This window comes from Bos taurus, chromosome 18 (assembly GCF_002263795.3).
Source record: "Bos taurus isolate L1 Dominette 01449 registration number 42190680 breed Hereford chromosome 18, ARS-UCD2.0, whole genome shotgun sequence".
Classification (NCBI taxonomy): domain Eukaryota; kingdom Metazoa; phylum Chordata; class Mammalia; order Artiodactyla; family Bovidae; genus Bos; species Bos taurus.
In genome coordinates, this window is record NC_037345.1 from 39,700,731 (window position 1) to 39,715,493 (window position 14,763).

The 14,763-nt window shown below is 51.6% G+C and overlaps 3 protein-coding genes across 6 annotated transcripts in view; 2 read left to right on the forward strand and 1 right to left on the reverse strand.

Moving 5' to 3' along the window:
* The window catches only part of CALB2 (calbindin 2), a 29,302-nt gene extending 27,611 nt beyond the window's left edge, over positions 1 to 1,691 (reverse strand). The window contains 1 exon segment of one of the 2 annotated variants that reach the window (NM_001035288.1): positions 1,513 to 1,674. In NM_001035288.1, coding sequence (NP_001030365.1) covers positions 1,513 to 1,606 — 94 coding nt within the window. In that variant the 5' untranslated portion in view covers positions 1,607 to 1,674. 2 annotated transcript variants of the gene reach the window in all.
* The window catches only part of CMTR2 (cap methyltransferase 2), a 103,944-nt gene that overhangs the window by 34,256 nt on the left and 54,925 nt on the right, over positions 1 to 14,763 (forward strand). Inside the window, exon 1 of one of the 3 annotated variants that reach the window (XM_024979011.2) lies at positions 1,488 to 1,576. The exons of 1 other annotated variant lie outside the window; for it this stretch is intronic. The gene's annotated coding sequence lies outside the window, so the exon portion shown is untranslated. Of the gene's footprint in view, positions 1 to 1,487; positions 1,577 to 14,763 lie in introns of those variants that run through there. One more of the 3 variants, XM_024979010.2, reaches the window with a different exon arrangement.
* LOC112442305 (hydrocephalus-inducing protein homolog) overlaps positions 1,491 to 14,763 on the forward strand; it is a 316,573-nt gene continuing 303,300 nt past the window's right edge. Inside the window, exon 1 of the mRNA XM_024979012.2 lies at positions 1,491 to 1,576. The gene's annotated coding sequence lies outside the window, so the exon portion shown is untranslated. The remainder of the gene's footprint in view (positions 1,577 to 14,763) is intronic.

The window sequence follows — 14,763 nt, forward strand, 5'->3', positions numbered from 1 at the left end:
GGAATATGAGACAATCTTCTCATAGCCCTTGCTCCTGAGGGAGTTTTATGGCACCAGCCATGGACTGGAGACACAACCCCTCCTTAGCCCCATTTTACAGATTTAACAATCTACCCTCCTCCTTCAGTAATTCTTAGGCAGATCACACGGCCTCTCACCCCCAGATTTCTTGTTGGCTCCTAGAGAACAAATCTTCACTCATCAGCATACCCATTAACCCCTGCCTCTCCACAGCACTCTGGGGCAAAGTACCTGCTCAGCTACCTTTCCATCCACCCTTCTGAGGCAAGGAAGGGAAGGGAGAAGAATGGAGGGACCCTCCACCTGATCCTCCTTCTGGTTCCCACCCCCTTCGCTCTTAGTCCCAGGATAAACACCCTGGACCACCATCCTGCCAGTGGTGTGAGATACCAGAACATTTCAGATGCCCACCCCAGGCAGGACTTCTGAGAAAGAAATAAGATCACTTAAGTTGGGGTGGGGGGTGGTGGTGGTGGTTTCGTCGCTAAGTTGTGTCCGATTCTTGCGACCCCATGGACTGTAGCCTGTCAGGCTCCTCTGTCCATGAGATTCTCCAGGCAAGAATACTGGAGTGGGTTGCCATTTCCTTCTCCAGGGGGAGTGGTAGAGAAAAAAGTCTCTAGTGATATCTGAAGCCTCTAAAAGGGAACCTCCCTTTATGCCTGAGTCAGACCATCCTAGACCCTTGGAATCCCTAGAGCCAACTTCCAAAGGTCATTCAGTCCAGCCCTTGGTTTTTGGTTAGTCAGTATCAAGACCACACAGACCAGAGGGTCAGTCACTGAGACATTTAAGATGGTGCCTCCCCTGACCCAGGGAAGGAAGGAGTCACCCAAAGCACCCAGGATTAGCACCCTGAAAGAATGCGTCAGGCTGGCACCCCAAGCTTGCCCCCCACCACACCCACTGCTGCTGTGAGTGGGACCTGCATGCCGGTGAGGGATGGAAAATGGCAGAGGAAGCCCAGGGGATGCTCACTGCCCGGCTGTCCTCTCCATTCCTCCTTATACCAAATAGGCCGGGGAGGCCAAGGGTGTTTCTTCAGCACCCCGCAGCTTGCCCCAGCCCCCTGGACCCCTACTTGGCTAACCTGGTATTCAACAAAAGGGGAACTTTGGGGAAGAAATGAATGGGCTTCTGAGACCTGTGGCTGCAGCCGCTGAAGGCAGGCTGTTACCTTGAAGGGGAAGGTGGGGGAAGATAAAATGGCAGGGGGAGCCTTGCCAGCACAGGCATCCTATCTGGGAAAGCCCCAACTTGCCCAGAATGAGGCTGCAAAAGCTGGTGGGCTCTGTCAGGGGAGAAAAGTTCCTGACAGTTGTTACTGGGCAGCGAGGTGTCTTCCAAACTCAGGACCCCGACCTCAGCAGGTTCTGCGGCCAAAACATGCCCTGGGGGCAATCTAACATCTGCCCACATCGTCACTGACCCCTTCCCTCCACTGCAGGTCCCCTGGGGGCGAGCGGGCACACAAGTTGGAGCTTTACTGACCGTCTGCATCGAAGTGCTTCCAGATCTCCAGGAACTGGGTCGCGGTCAGCTCGGCCAGGTGCAGGTAAGGTGGCTGCTGCTGTGGGCCAGCCATGGCGAGCCGCTTGGAGACCTCAGGCAGCACCGCGCTCTCCCTGCGCGCCGGCTCCGCTCCAGGCACTCGCCAGGTCCTGCGCGCCACGCTGCCTTTATATACAATCCAGAGGCTGCGCCCGCGCCCTGCAGCCGGCAGAGGGCGCGCGTGCTCAGAGAATCGGCTTGCGTCTCAGCGGGGCGGCGGCCGCCCAGGGGCTCTGCAGGGATTTATTTTCTGGGTGGGGATGCCTGTCTGTGCTGAGACCACTGTGGACCTGGACAGGGAGAAGGCCCTCAAGTGCAAAGGAGAGGTTAACCTTGCCTTCCCTCTCCCACTCTCTGATCATCTTGAGAGCAGCCACCACGTATCCTCACTAGCAGCGGCAATAATAAATAACTGTAGTAACAACACCACCGCCAACAGTAGTAATAATAAGTTTGACAAACCGTTAGCCCTGGCACTTCGGAGTCCTTCTAGGACTCTCTCATGCGTTGTCTCGTCTGACCCTTCCTCAGCAGGAAGACCAGGGACCACTTTTCTGATAGGGGGACTTGAGACTTCAAATGACTTGCCCTGCCCAGCCCTCTTTCCTTGCTATCATGGTCCCTTAATGGCCAAGGCCTGGGAAGAAGCCGAGGTTCTCTAGGCTTTACTGGGGTTGGCTGGAATCAGCGACCCCCAGGGAGTGGAGAAGGGGCTACCACTGATTGCCCTCACCTGGGTACCTTGCTCCACCCTCTGATGCCTGCTAGCACCTAGGACAGGCCTTGGGGGCTTTCAGGCCCTTGTGCATGAACTAGATCCTCCTGCCCCAGGTCTTAGCCACTCCACCTATGGGCATCATGGGAATTTGCTGAGGCTGATGGACCCAGAGGATCCCACACTGACCTAGGAATGATCTCAAAATGCTGGTCTCAGAGAAGATGGAGACAGCTGCTGAGGGTACAGCCCGAAAATATTGACAGGTCTCTCCAGCTGGGAACTGGGCTCCCTCCCATTCTCCTGGGGGGCCTGAGCCTGGGGGGCTGCCCTGTCCTTGTGAACCATCACCCCCAGAGTGGCAGCTTGTCCCCACCTTTCTCTCCTCTCCCGCTGAGTGACTGAGAAATGAATTGATGCTCATTAGCATGTGCTAATGAGTGTTAGCTGAACTGCCTTCCAAAGGAAGAGCAGAAGCAAGGAGGTGAGAATGAAAAGGAGGTCACCAGGGGAGAGAGGAACGCCAGGAGGAGACGCGGAGACGGAGGGGCAGGCTGCCCCTTAGGGGAGGGATGAACCCTGAGTGAGCAGGGCTGAAAGAGGCAACACGATGAAGAGTCCAGAACCACTTGTGGTTTGTTTTTTTCCTTTTTTTTTTTTTGCCTAGCACAAAAGTGTTTCCAGTTACTTGCAGGAACAGAGTAAGAGAGAGGTTGTCATAAAAAGCCAGCTTTCCAGGCCTGTATGCACCCTCTGCCCCCATGCTGTCTGGTCCAGGGCTGAGGAATTCACTAAAGCCGCTGGGTCTAGGGTGGTAGGATTGTCCAATGGTTAAGAGCAGGCACTCTATAATCAGGCTGCTTGGATCTGAACCCCAGAATAAGCTGTGCGACCTTGGGCAAATTACATAACCTATCTGTGCTTCAGTTATTCTCTTTTAAAACATGGGAATGTAGGTATCTACCTCACAAGAATTGTTGCAAGGATTAAATGAGCTCACACTCCAGCTGCCCTTTGTGGAGACGGAGATCAGCGGCAGTTGGCTTGGCAAGAAATTTCTTGGCCAGCATCCCTCCTTGAGGGAGCCAATAGCTTCTAGAGGGGCTCACCCCAGAGTGAGACCAAGGAAACGCTGGGCCAGACTCTTTAACATTACACTGTGCTGCCGGCCCCTTTTGGCTCTGCCACTGTCATCTGGGCTCCTCGGCTCACCTCCTGTGCCCTCCTCTGGCCCAGACAGGGCGAGAGATCTCAGCTCCAGTTCTCTAAAGATCCAAACCAGTACCTCTTTGCTGCTGGTTTTCCTGGCGAGAAAGAGAGAGTGGAACTCATGCTTGCTACTTTTCAGAACTGCTGAGATGGGGGAAGATGTTGGCCTGGCGAGGAGAGGTCCTGAGTATGACTGCAGGGTTCCACAGTGGCCTCCAAACCCGGCATTGGGACAGCCCTGCTTTGTCATTTTCGTGCATGCTTGGAGTCTCCTTCTGGGAGGCGCACCCCTCACTTCCAGATACAAGCCAGGAGGGGTGGCAGAGCCCAAGCAAGTCTCTTTGTCCCCAAGGTGAGTCCTGCAGAAATAGTCACGTTTAGTACTGACAAGTCCCTGCCCTGGGATTGGAGAGATGTGGGTGCAAAACCTACTTTGAGACCTGTGCTCAGTCGTGCCTGACTCTGTGACCCCCATGGACTGCAGCCCACCAGGCTTCTCTGTCCATGGAGTTTTCCAGGCAGGAATACTGGAGTGGGTTGCCATTTCCTCCTCCAGGAGATCTTAGACCTTGGGCAAGCTATTTAACCTCTCTGATCCTTAGTAGAAATACAAGTCATAATAATATTGGTGGTGCAAAGTTAGTGTAAGGTCTAAAAATAATGTACTCAAAGTTAGTTTTCAAGAATCCTGGCAGCAATAAGTGCTTACTTAAAAAGTAGATATTATTATTAATATAGAATGTTAGAAATTTTTTCTTGTTGTTCTGAAATAGTAGCACGCAAGGGACTGAGTACCCCACTTGCAAAGCTCCTCCCCAGGAGCCAAATATCTTGTGTTCTGTCTCCTGGGCTGCCCTCTGCTTCCAACCAAAGCCATGGGCTGTGAAAGGAGAAGCTGCCTGGGGGAGAAGGAGGAACCTTAGTCTTCAGGGAGTGCAGCATGTGTGGTTTCCCTGAAGCCACACTCTGTTGGGGAGACTCTAGAAAACTTCTGCAGGTCATGAGGGGTGCCTTCTGTAAGGGGACATTGGCAGGCCCGCCTCTTCCCCGAGCAGAATTCTGGAGTCTGCACATGAAGACAGAACTGGTGCTTTTGTCTGCCTCAGAGCTGTCTGAAGGCTCAGGCTGTCCTGTCCTGGGCCTAGAAGGAAGATGGGAGTGATCACACCCCAACCCGTTCCTGGTCTCTGCAGCCCCTGGAGGTCACTGTTGTTTCTGTGAAAGGTGCATGGAGTTGAAAGGAGGAGCAGAAGCCAGATACTGCTGGTTAATTCTTGGTGTTGAAGGAAGCTAGGGTAGAGCTGAAAACAGCTCCGATAAAACCTTCATTCAACTGTGCAAGGGGCCCTCAAACTCCCTAGAGACCAGCCCACAGTTCTGCAACCTGAGGTGACCGGGTAGCTAAGATCTCCTCCTGGCCCCGGGCCCCCTACTCACTGAGGGAGGAGACATCTCCAAACCGGCCCACCCCTCCTTTCCATGATCAGCCCCAACCCAAGACTCTCAAGTCTCTCATCCAGTTTGCAATGGGGGAGGAGGAGAGCTTTGAATAAGAGCAGAGTCTGGAGTTTTAAGCTGGACCTAACCAAGTTTAAATACCTGAATGTGAGAAGAAGGGCATGGATACAGAAATTACTCAGGAATAAGAAAGAGAGTCAATGAGCACAGTTGAAAGCAGTGACTATAGAAACAAAATTCTTTTTATGTTTATATCTAAATTGAGTCTTGTGATTATTTTTGGGCATCTGAAGTTCTGCTACTCTTCCAGAATCTCCGCACATGATTTATAACAATGACGATGAGGACCACAAGGATACCTTTAGATGACTTTAAAAAGAGGGCTTTATTGTGCCTTGCTTGGTGAAGTCTTCACAGCTATCTTATCAGTGCAAGAATTGGGCCCATTTTAAAGATAAGGAAACCAAAGCTCAGAGAGATTAACACCCAAGCATGACCTGGCAGGAGTGGGATACAGGGAACATTCTGGCTTCTCTAGTATATGGAGACCTTGTGGACCAGGTGGCAAGGCCCTGACGTGCTTAGTCACTCAGGCATGTCTGACTCTCTGCAACCTAATGGACTGTAGCCTGCCAGGCTCCTCTGTCCTTGGAATTTCCCAGGCAAGAATACTGGAGTGGGTTGCTATTTCCTTCTCCAGGGGATCTGTCTGACCCAGGGATTGAACCCATGTCTCTTGTGTCTCCTGCACTGCACGTGGATTCTTTACCTGCTGAGCCATCAGGGAAGCCACTGGGGAAGACAGTCCGAACAAAATAGTTCCCATTTCTGACCACCGGAGCTGCGGGGCACCTCCTAGTGGCAAGGAACCTTGCCATGTCTGCTGTCCCTGAGATCCCAGGCGCTCAGCTGATGGTTGCTTTCTCCTTCTCCAGAAGGGGCAACCTGGGTACATCCTCCCTTTTGCACCCCAGGCCACCAGCTGCATCGTGAGTGGTACAGTCTAGTACCAAAGACTGGCAAGAAGTCTTGCCCTCTGCCTCAGACCCCAGACCTGCACCCCCAGGAAGGGAGGGCGGCCTGCTGACTGAAATGGTGAGATGCAGGAGAACAGATGACAAGCCACGTTCCAGCCAGTATCCACTGGGCCGAGGTAATTGGCAGAGCTGCTCAGAGCACCTGTGCTATTTCGGAGACCATCAAAGGAAAAAATCAGAAACCCCGTTTGGTTCTTCCTTCTGCCTGGAAATATTTCTTCCAGATATTACCTCTTTGGTCTTAATAATGGTTAGGCCTGGCTACTGGGGTGCCCGAGAGCTGGCCTTGCTTCCCAGGAAGAAGGATGAAAGGGATGCAGGAGCCCAGCAGTTTCCATGGAAACGGATCAGGTGGAGGGAGAAAAGCGTCCGGAGGAACCCAGAGGTGGGAGCAGGACTTTTGAGTAAATTTGGTCTGAAGCCAGAGAATCTGTGGACAAAATACTTCCCTCTGAACCAAGGATTTGGGTCACCAGGATAGCAATACGAAGTGGAATGACAGTAGCTGGGGCTGTTGAGTGACACCCTCCCCCAACAGGCAGGGACACACAAGAGGCTGAGAGCTCCGGCCCCAAGGTCCCCCGTCCCCTTTTAGCTCTTGGTTTTGCTGCTAATCAGCAGCTCTGCCACGTGATGGCCATGTGACTCTGAGCAAGGCCTCTAACCTCTCTGTGCTTTCCTGTCCTCATTGGTAAAATAAGAATAATTCTAATAACTTCCTCATTGACCTTTCTGAACGTTAAGAGTTGGAATGCACGTAAAGAGTGATGAGGGCCTTGGACATAAGGAACACTCCAATGTTGTTATCATAGGCGAGTAAACGGAAAGCAGATGCTAGGGGGTCTCATCGAGTCAGTGCAGCCCACTGCTTGGCCAAAGTGCAATCTAAGATAGGCAGTAAGAGATCGCATTCCAGAATGGGAAGGAGCTACTGGAAGGGATGCCCTCTCTATGGCAGGCAGACTGAATGCAGCTGTGAGGTCTGGAATTGCTGCAGCCATCTTGACACCATGAGCTAAGAGTCTAGAGTGGCCCAAGATGGGGAAGGGCATGGAGTGGGGGTGAAGTCCAATCACAAAAGGCAAGGCAGGGAAACTGCAGGAAATTGGATCATATGTAACATCATTTGAGCTGCTGGATTAAGCTGAACCTGAAGCATCTTGACCTTTTCAGTTATATTAATTGATATGTACCCATTGATGTTTAAATCCCATTTATATTAGATTTTCTTTCATTTGTAACCAAAAAAAGCTTAGCTGATAATCCAAGAAGAGGAGTTTTTCTCATGAGACCTGGACTTGGGAAACCTTCAGGGACCGAGGCCTCTGTCTTTCGTTTTATCTTATGGCAGCAAGCCACTCCTGCCAGGGTTCTGTCTACACAGCCAACACAGTTCCTCCGGTTTCTTCTGTCCCACAGCACATGTCCTTATCGCTTTGCCTTTCATTGTCTATTATACCCACCCGGTCTCCACTTGTTCTCAAGAGTCACATCTTCCATTTCCCCTAGTGGCCTGAGTCTCTCAATTTCCCTTTCCTAAACGCCCACGAGAAGGATCTGATTGGTCTTGTTCACTTTTTTATATCAAGTCATTCATATCATAGGTTACTGCCCAGCTATGGGTGACACCCACCCCTTGATCCCATTAGCTATGGATCCAGTCAGAAGAGGGTGAGGGGAGTTGAGGTGTGAAGCAGTACAGAGAAAGGGCTGTTGCTCTTAGAGGGAGTTGTGGGCACAGCGGCATTAATGAACACCTCTAGGCTTGGGTGCTCAGTGTGGAAAACTCAAACCTGCAGTGGGAGGTGTTTGCAGTAAACCTGCATATGAGACACTCTGACCAATGAGTCCAAATGTGAAAAAGCCCAGAGGGGGGGTGTCGTCTAGAACAGGGGTTGGCAGACTTTTTTGTAAAGGGCCATATAGTAATATTTTCGGCTTTGCAGGCCACAGAGCGTCTGTCTCAGCTACTCTGCACAGAAGCAGCCAAGGATGGTATGTAAACAAACACAGCTCCGTTTCAATGAAACTGTATTTACAGAAACATGCCCTGGGCCGGATGTGGCCTGGGGGAGGTAGACTGCGGGACCCGGAATGAATGACTCCTAGGCTCTCTCTAACTCCTTAAAGCCCCAGTTTCTTCTTTGATGAAACAGGGACACTAATAGAATCTCCAGAGAAGAATAGTAATGATTCAGTAAAACGATGCATGTAAACTCCTCTGCACAGTGTTTGGCACGGAGTAGATAGATACTGGCTGCATTTATTCTCTTTATCGCTGGGTGGGATCTCAGAATAACTGGATTCCGTTTATTTATTGGCTGTGGGTCTTCGTTGCTGCGAGAGGGCTTTTCTCTACTCTTGCGGTGAGTGGTGGGCTACTCTCCAGTTGCGGTGCTCAGGCTTCTCACGGCAGTGACTTCTCTTGATGCGGAACATGGGCCCTAAGTGTGCAGGCTTCAGTAGCTGGGGCGCACGGGCTTAGTTCTCAGCGGCACGTGGACTCTTCCCGGACTAGGGACCCAACCTGTGAATTGGCAGACAGATTATTAACCCCTGGACCACTGAGAAAGTGCCATAAATGGATCCATTGGTTTGCTTTATGAACCTACAAAAGTCTCTTCATCTTCTCTGACTTGATAATGCCTCCCTCTAGAAGATTACAGATCACTAAAGGCCCGGGGTGAAGGAGATGGAGAAAGACAAGGCTCGGGAGGAGCGCAGAGGGAAATATAGCTGCATAGGAATCTGAAGCTGCAGGGCCTCCGTGTGAGGCTGGTTTGGCCTTTGTTTGGGGACCTGGCAGGGAGCCCTGGGCTTGATTTGCAAACAGATCCTGCTCTGTTTCCTGATGAAGGGGACTTCCTGGTGACTGTGAGTTTGGATCCTTTCTCTAAGGATAGGTAAAGAGTGCCTAGGGGAGCAGGGTCCCACTTCCAGGATTTTCCAGGATGTAGCAGGCAGTTGGAGTGAAATACTGAAAGCCAAGGGATGTCTTCCATTTATTCATAAGCTCATCTAAAATCAGAATTGTTCATGCTCTCAAAGATATATTTAATAAGCCCCAGCTTTGTGCCAGCACTGTAGGAGGCCCTAGGGATTCACTGGTGAGAAAATCAGAAATAGTCCCTCCTCTCGGGAGTGTCAATTCAAATGGGAGAGACAGGTATTGATCAAACTACACAATGGAATGTAGAAGTGCAGGCTGTAAGAGCAGTCCCCGGAATATCTAGTGTTTAAGAGAAGTCATTCTGAGAGGGAGTTAGCTGAGAAGGGAGGTGGGGAGCATTCCTGGGGTTTGACCCCCCTGTTCCATGGTGGAGGAACTGTAAGAAGACCAGTGGATTTGGAGCATAGGGGGTGTGGGGGGTGTGGTGGGGAAGACCTTGGAGAGGCAGGCATTGGCCAGGGTCCATCTCCAGGGGAGATGGGCGCCTTCCTTCCATCAAGGACGATCCCTGGAGAAGGGTCCTGGTGTGACAGGTTAGCAGCTGTGAGGTGAGAGCCCTGGTTAGTGAAGGGGGTGGATAGGGACCCAGCAGCGGCTGCTGCACCCCTAACAAGACAGGTGTAGTGGAGCTGTCTAGGCAGTAGCAGACCAGGCCAGCCACTCAGGAGCAGCAGCCAGCAGGGAGGACCCAGTGTTCCTCCAAGCGATGTCCACCCCTCACTGCTAGTTATCCAGTTATCACTGCCCTCCCTCACCCTCAGACACTGCCCTGGAGATGGAGGTGAGGAGAGGATGGAAAAGACTGCACGTTCTCCAAAGGAAACCAACTCCTTCAAATCGCCCTTCTGAGCAAAACAGCAGGGCGGTTCCACAAACTGGCGATTTTAAAGTGTGCTCCCCCGTTCCTGCTCCCACTGCCAGGCAGAGCAAAGGCATTTGAGGAAGACTGAACCAGTTACAGTATACAGAGAAACTGTTTCTTCCTTGCGCATCTATCTGAGTGATTTGTGGCCTTACCACACACAGTTCTTCCTTGTCACCCTCACAAGAATGGAGGTGAGGACCCTGTCTATTTTGTTCATCACTTTTCTGCAGCGCTTAGCACAGTGTGTGGCCCATATACACTCAATGAATAACTGCTGAGCAGATGAATGAACGAATGAATGAAAGGCAGCAGGGAGGAAGAGATATATCTACTTAGAGACTCACAACCCTTTGAAAGCCCTAGAAATGATCCCTTGTACCAACATGGCCAGTGCAGCTCCTGGTGATCAAGTGCCAGGCAGCAGGCCTCAGCAGGTCACCTTCGAGGGGCAGATGCTCACCCTGCTAGGGGCTGAAGCACCGTCTCGGGAGGAGGAGCCGCCTGCTCTTGTCCTCTCCCTCATTCGTTAATCCCCAGGCCTGGCTCATAGCTGCTCCCCACCCATCACGTCAGTGGAGATGCCCTTACAGGCAGAACACAGATGGGGCTCTGGGGAGAAGGCTCAGGCCAGAAGGATCTCATTGGGCACTTCTTGGAAACTTCAGCTCCGGCTGTGATTCCTGATGGTCTCAAACAGGAGCCAGAGCCCGGGCCAGGCACAGCCCAGCCAGTGTTGGATGGTGACAAAGGAGGAGGTCCAAGGGGAAGGGAGCAAAAGGAGGAGCAAGGGGAGGGGAGGGAAGGAACTGTGGTTTTCCAGGAGTCACAGAGACGGATAGGTCGGGCCTCCAGGGTCACTTGCCCAGAGTACATCAGTTGTGTCCTGCTGAGGACCCTTCTAACTCTGGGACTATGCTCCCTGGCTGCTGTGAGTGTTGACTGCTAGGGCTCAAAGCTGCTCCATTCTCTGGAGAATTGCCACCTTGCCCAGAGATGTTCCCCCATCCCCACTGGGGGACAACCCATGATCAATGACTGACAGATACAGGGTATCACAGTCTGGCCCCTTTCCTCAAGATGAGAGAACTCTGTGGTCCATCCCAGCTCCACTGGGGAGCTCCGGAGCTCCCCAGAGATCAGACTGAGGCCAGACTTCAGCTGAACCTATACCTTCTCCCCTCGCTCCTCAGGGTTCCTCCTGGACACCTCCCTCAATAACTCCTTGCACAGAATCCCTGTTGCAGGCTCTGCTTTTAGGTCAGACCTCAGACACACTCTTAGAATAAGATAACAAAGATTCCTCTCTCACCACTCATTGAAAGGCCCCACTGTTTAGTCTAGGACCCCAGTTTCTGACACTATCTAGAAATGCTATGTTTTCACAAGAGGGCAGGACATTTCCAACATGTCAGAGGTTCTAACAAAGGGTTTTACCACTGCCATTCATTAGCTGCATGAACTTGGACCAAGACTTGAGCTTCTCATGGTTTATATTTCTACATCTGAGGAACTGGGATGATGACACAATCTTGGAGTGTGGCTGTGAGACAGAGAGGGTCAGGGGAGCTGGCGACAGAGAAACCGGCTTTAGAGTCAGATAGAACCCCACCCCCACCGCTCCCCAGCTCCATGCCTTGGGTGTGCTGTTAACACCACTCTTCTCTGTTTTCTTATCCATAAGATAAAAGTGATGTTGGTACTAAAGCCATAGGTTTCTGAGAGCCCTAAGTACTTGCCAGGCACTTACAGCAGAGCCTGGTCCATCCAGGGAATATTAGCCATGGAAGGTTTATATGGCACCTGCCCAGACTGAGCTCCCAGTACCCAGTGAGTATTGATTGCTGTTTTGGTAATGGGGTGGTATGTCTAAAGTCAGATGCGATAACAACAACAGATACCTTTGGTAGTTTGGGAGAGGCACCTAAAGAGTGGCCCATAGTGTGGCAGATGGAACCCTCAGGACTTGACAACATTGGAGGTGGGCTGAAAGGCAGATAGAGCCCACCCCCATCAGCTGGCGTGAACCTGAGGCCATTGCTCGTCAGCAGCCTGCCGCCGGTGGCTTGCCGGCATGCCAGCCCATTTGTCACCCTGTCATCTCCTCCACACTTGAAAGCAGATACCCAGGGATCACATACAAAGCATGCCAAACAGGGAGCCGATTCTTTTTCTCAAGGGCTGGAGACGGGAGGCAAGGATGGCGAGCAGCAAAGAATGACCACGGGCTTGTCCTTGCAGAGAGGATGGTTTGACAAGATGGAAAATGCGCAAATTCTGTCTTCTGCGAAGGACTGGGCAGCGAGCTAGGGCTCTCGGGCAAAAGCCAGCCACCTCCCATGTTTGCCTGGCCTGCAGGCTAAGAATGGTTTTTACGTTGTAAGTGACGGGAAAAAGTTAAAGAATATTTTATGAAAACGATAAGAAATTCAAATTTCAGTGTCGGTAAGTAAGGTTTTACTGGGACACAGCCATGCCTGCCACTGCATCCACGTACATAATGTCTGTGGCTGCCTTCATGCTGCCATGGCAGAGTCCAGTGATCACAGCAGATATTCTGTGGCCAGAAAAGCTGAAAACGTTTACTCTCTGGTCCTTTCCAGAAAAAGCTGGCTGACTTCTGACTCGGAGCATCAGGCTGGATAGAAGAGAATGATGCTTCACTCTTGCTTACATTTGCTTTCCCTCCATGATTCCATCTCTTTTCAATAACCTTTCCCTTCAAATGCTTGGTAGTTTCTTAACGCCTGGCTAAGGCAGAAGGAAGAATCTGATTAATAAATTCACACTAAGGTGTTGGTGACTTAATGTATTGCACCCTCCTTCTCCCAGGAGATTGGACTGAAGGAGTAAGTCTTTGAGAGGTGAAATTTGGAAACAGTTGACCCTGTGTGTGTGTGTGTGTGAGTGAGAGAGAGAGAGAGAGAGTTGGGGAGAAAGAAGGAGTTAGGGAAAGAGAGGGGGAGAGTAAGAGAGAGGGGGAGTGAGAGAGAGATGAGTAATGACAAAGGATGACAGCTGTAGAGCCCTGGCCCTAGGGTATAATAGATCAATAACTTTCTTGGGAAGGGCCTAGCTGGGAATGAGCAGTGAGAGCCCCCATTAGTGGCCCCCAGAACTTAGGGCGGGTTAGAGAAGGTGCAGTGCTTCTGATGTGATGACCATCCTGTCATCAAAGACACCTTGCACCATCAACCCAGATGACCGGATGGTACTGGGAGTCTGTGAACAAGTCAGGGCAGTGGGGGCACCACCTCCTGTCAGGTGCTGCCCAGGAGGTCAGACCCCCACGGCATGGCCAGGGGACAGATGACAGCTGGCTCTGTGCATGTGTTGGCCTTGACACTTGCTCTGCGGCCTCTGGTGCCCTGGGTACCAGATGCTTGCCTTTATGCAGAGGCATACTTTTGTTCTCCTCTTCTCTCTGCTGCCTGGATCTGAAGGTCAGTCGCAGCCAGAGGGCAGGGTCAGTGCAGCACCACTGCTCAGCTATCCCACAGACTGCAGACTCAGCCACCCTGACTTCAGGCTCTGAGTGGCTGGTTTCACCCAGCCCGTCACCTCTGGTTTCTCCTACCAGAGCCACGGAGAGCTTTCTGAAATGCTTACTTGTGTGGGCTGAATTGTGTCCCCCTACCCCAATTCACATGTTGATATTTGAACCCCCAGCACCTTAGACTGGGACCGTATCTGGGGATAGGACCTTTGAAGAGGTAATTAAGTTAAAACAAGGCCCTTGGAGCAGGCTCTAATCCAGCCTCACTGGTGTCTTTCTAAGAAGAGACAGTTTGGACAGAAAGAGAGACCGAGGATGTTCAGAGGATAGACCATATAAGGACACAGCGGGTTTTCTGTGGGGTTTTCGCGTGGCATCCCTGGAGAACTAACACCCCAGCTGAACTGCAGACAGAGCTCACCGTTTGAAATCTGCATTGGCCGTCCATTCTCAGATCTGCTCTCTGTGCAGCCTCCGTGCCCCGGCCTCTTCTTCCACCGCCCCCAACTCAGCCTGCATCCCCCCTCACCAAAGCCCTCGCAGTTGCCAGAGTGTGTGTTGTTCCCTGTAGGCCAAGCCCTTGCCTGTGTTGTGTTCTGTGTCGGAAAGCTTGTTCCCCAACCTGGCAACTCCCATCTCTTCTTCGAGACTCCTTCCCAGGGTCACCTCCTCCCACCTCTGTGATGGGACTGCCAAGCAGGGTTCTGGTGGAAGTTACATGCTAGGTCCCCTGGCGATCCATCATGTTTCTCCTAGACTAGTTTCGCTCATCTCTGTGGCCCCAGAACTCAGCACACGACCAGATACAGTAGCACCTTTTTGTGAGTGCTTCCTCCGTGGCGGGTGATGGACTGAGCATCCCACCTGGATGACATCATCTAACTCTCAGCTACCACATGAGCATCATGTACTTATACCTCCTACCCCTGCACCAAGGAGTCAACACTGAAGGGTGCCCAGAGTGCTCGACACAGTGCCCTGTGCCTGGGATTGCTTCTGTGGGCTTTGCTTCAGCTCACACCTGCTGCCTTCCTTAGGGACCATCTGAACCATACCACGTTCAAGGGAAGCGCTCACGCGGGGCTCAAGCCAGGCTGGGGCTTTACCTGAAGTCATGCCCTGGCTTGGCCTCTTTCCCTTCCCTGTCCTGCTCCTTCCGCCCCTGTACTGGTCCCTCCCAGCAGCATTCCCTTGATAAATCTCTTTCCCCAAATCTTCGTCCCACTTCTGGGAGATTCTAACGTGAGATGGGGTCAGCAAACTTTTTCCATAAAGGGTGAGATAATAAATACTTAATCCATGTTTTGAACTTTGTGGGCTGTCATAGTCACTCACCTCTGCTGTCCTAGTTCAAAAGTACCCATAGGTATTCCATGAATGAATGTGCCTGGTTGTGTGCCAATAAAACTTTATTTAAAGAAATAAGCATGTAGGCTGTATTTAGTCTGGGGGCCATGGTTTGCT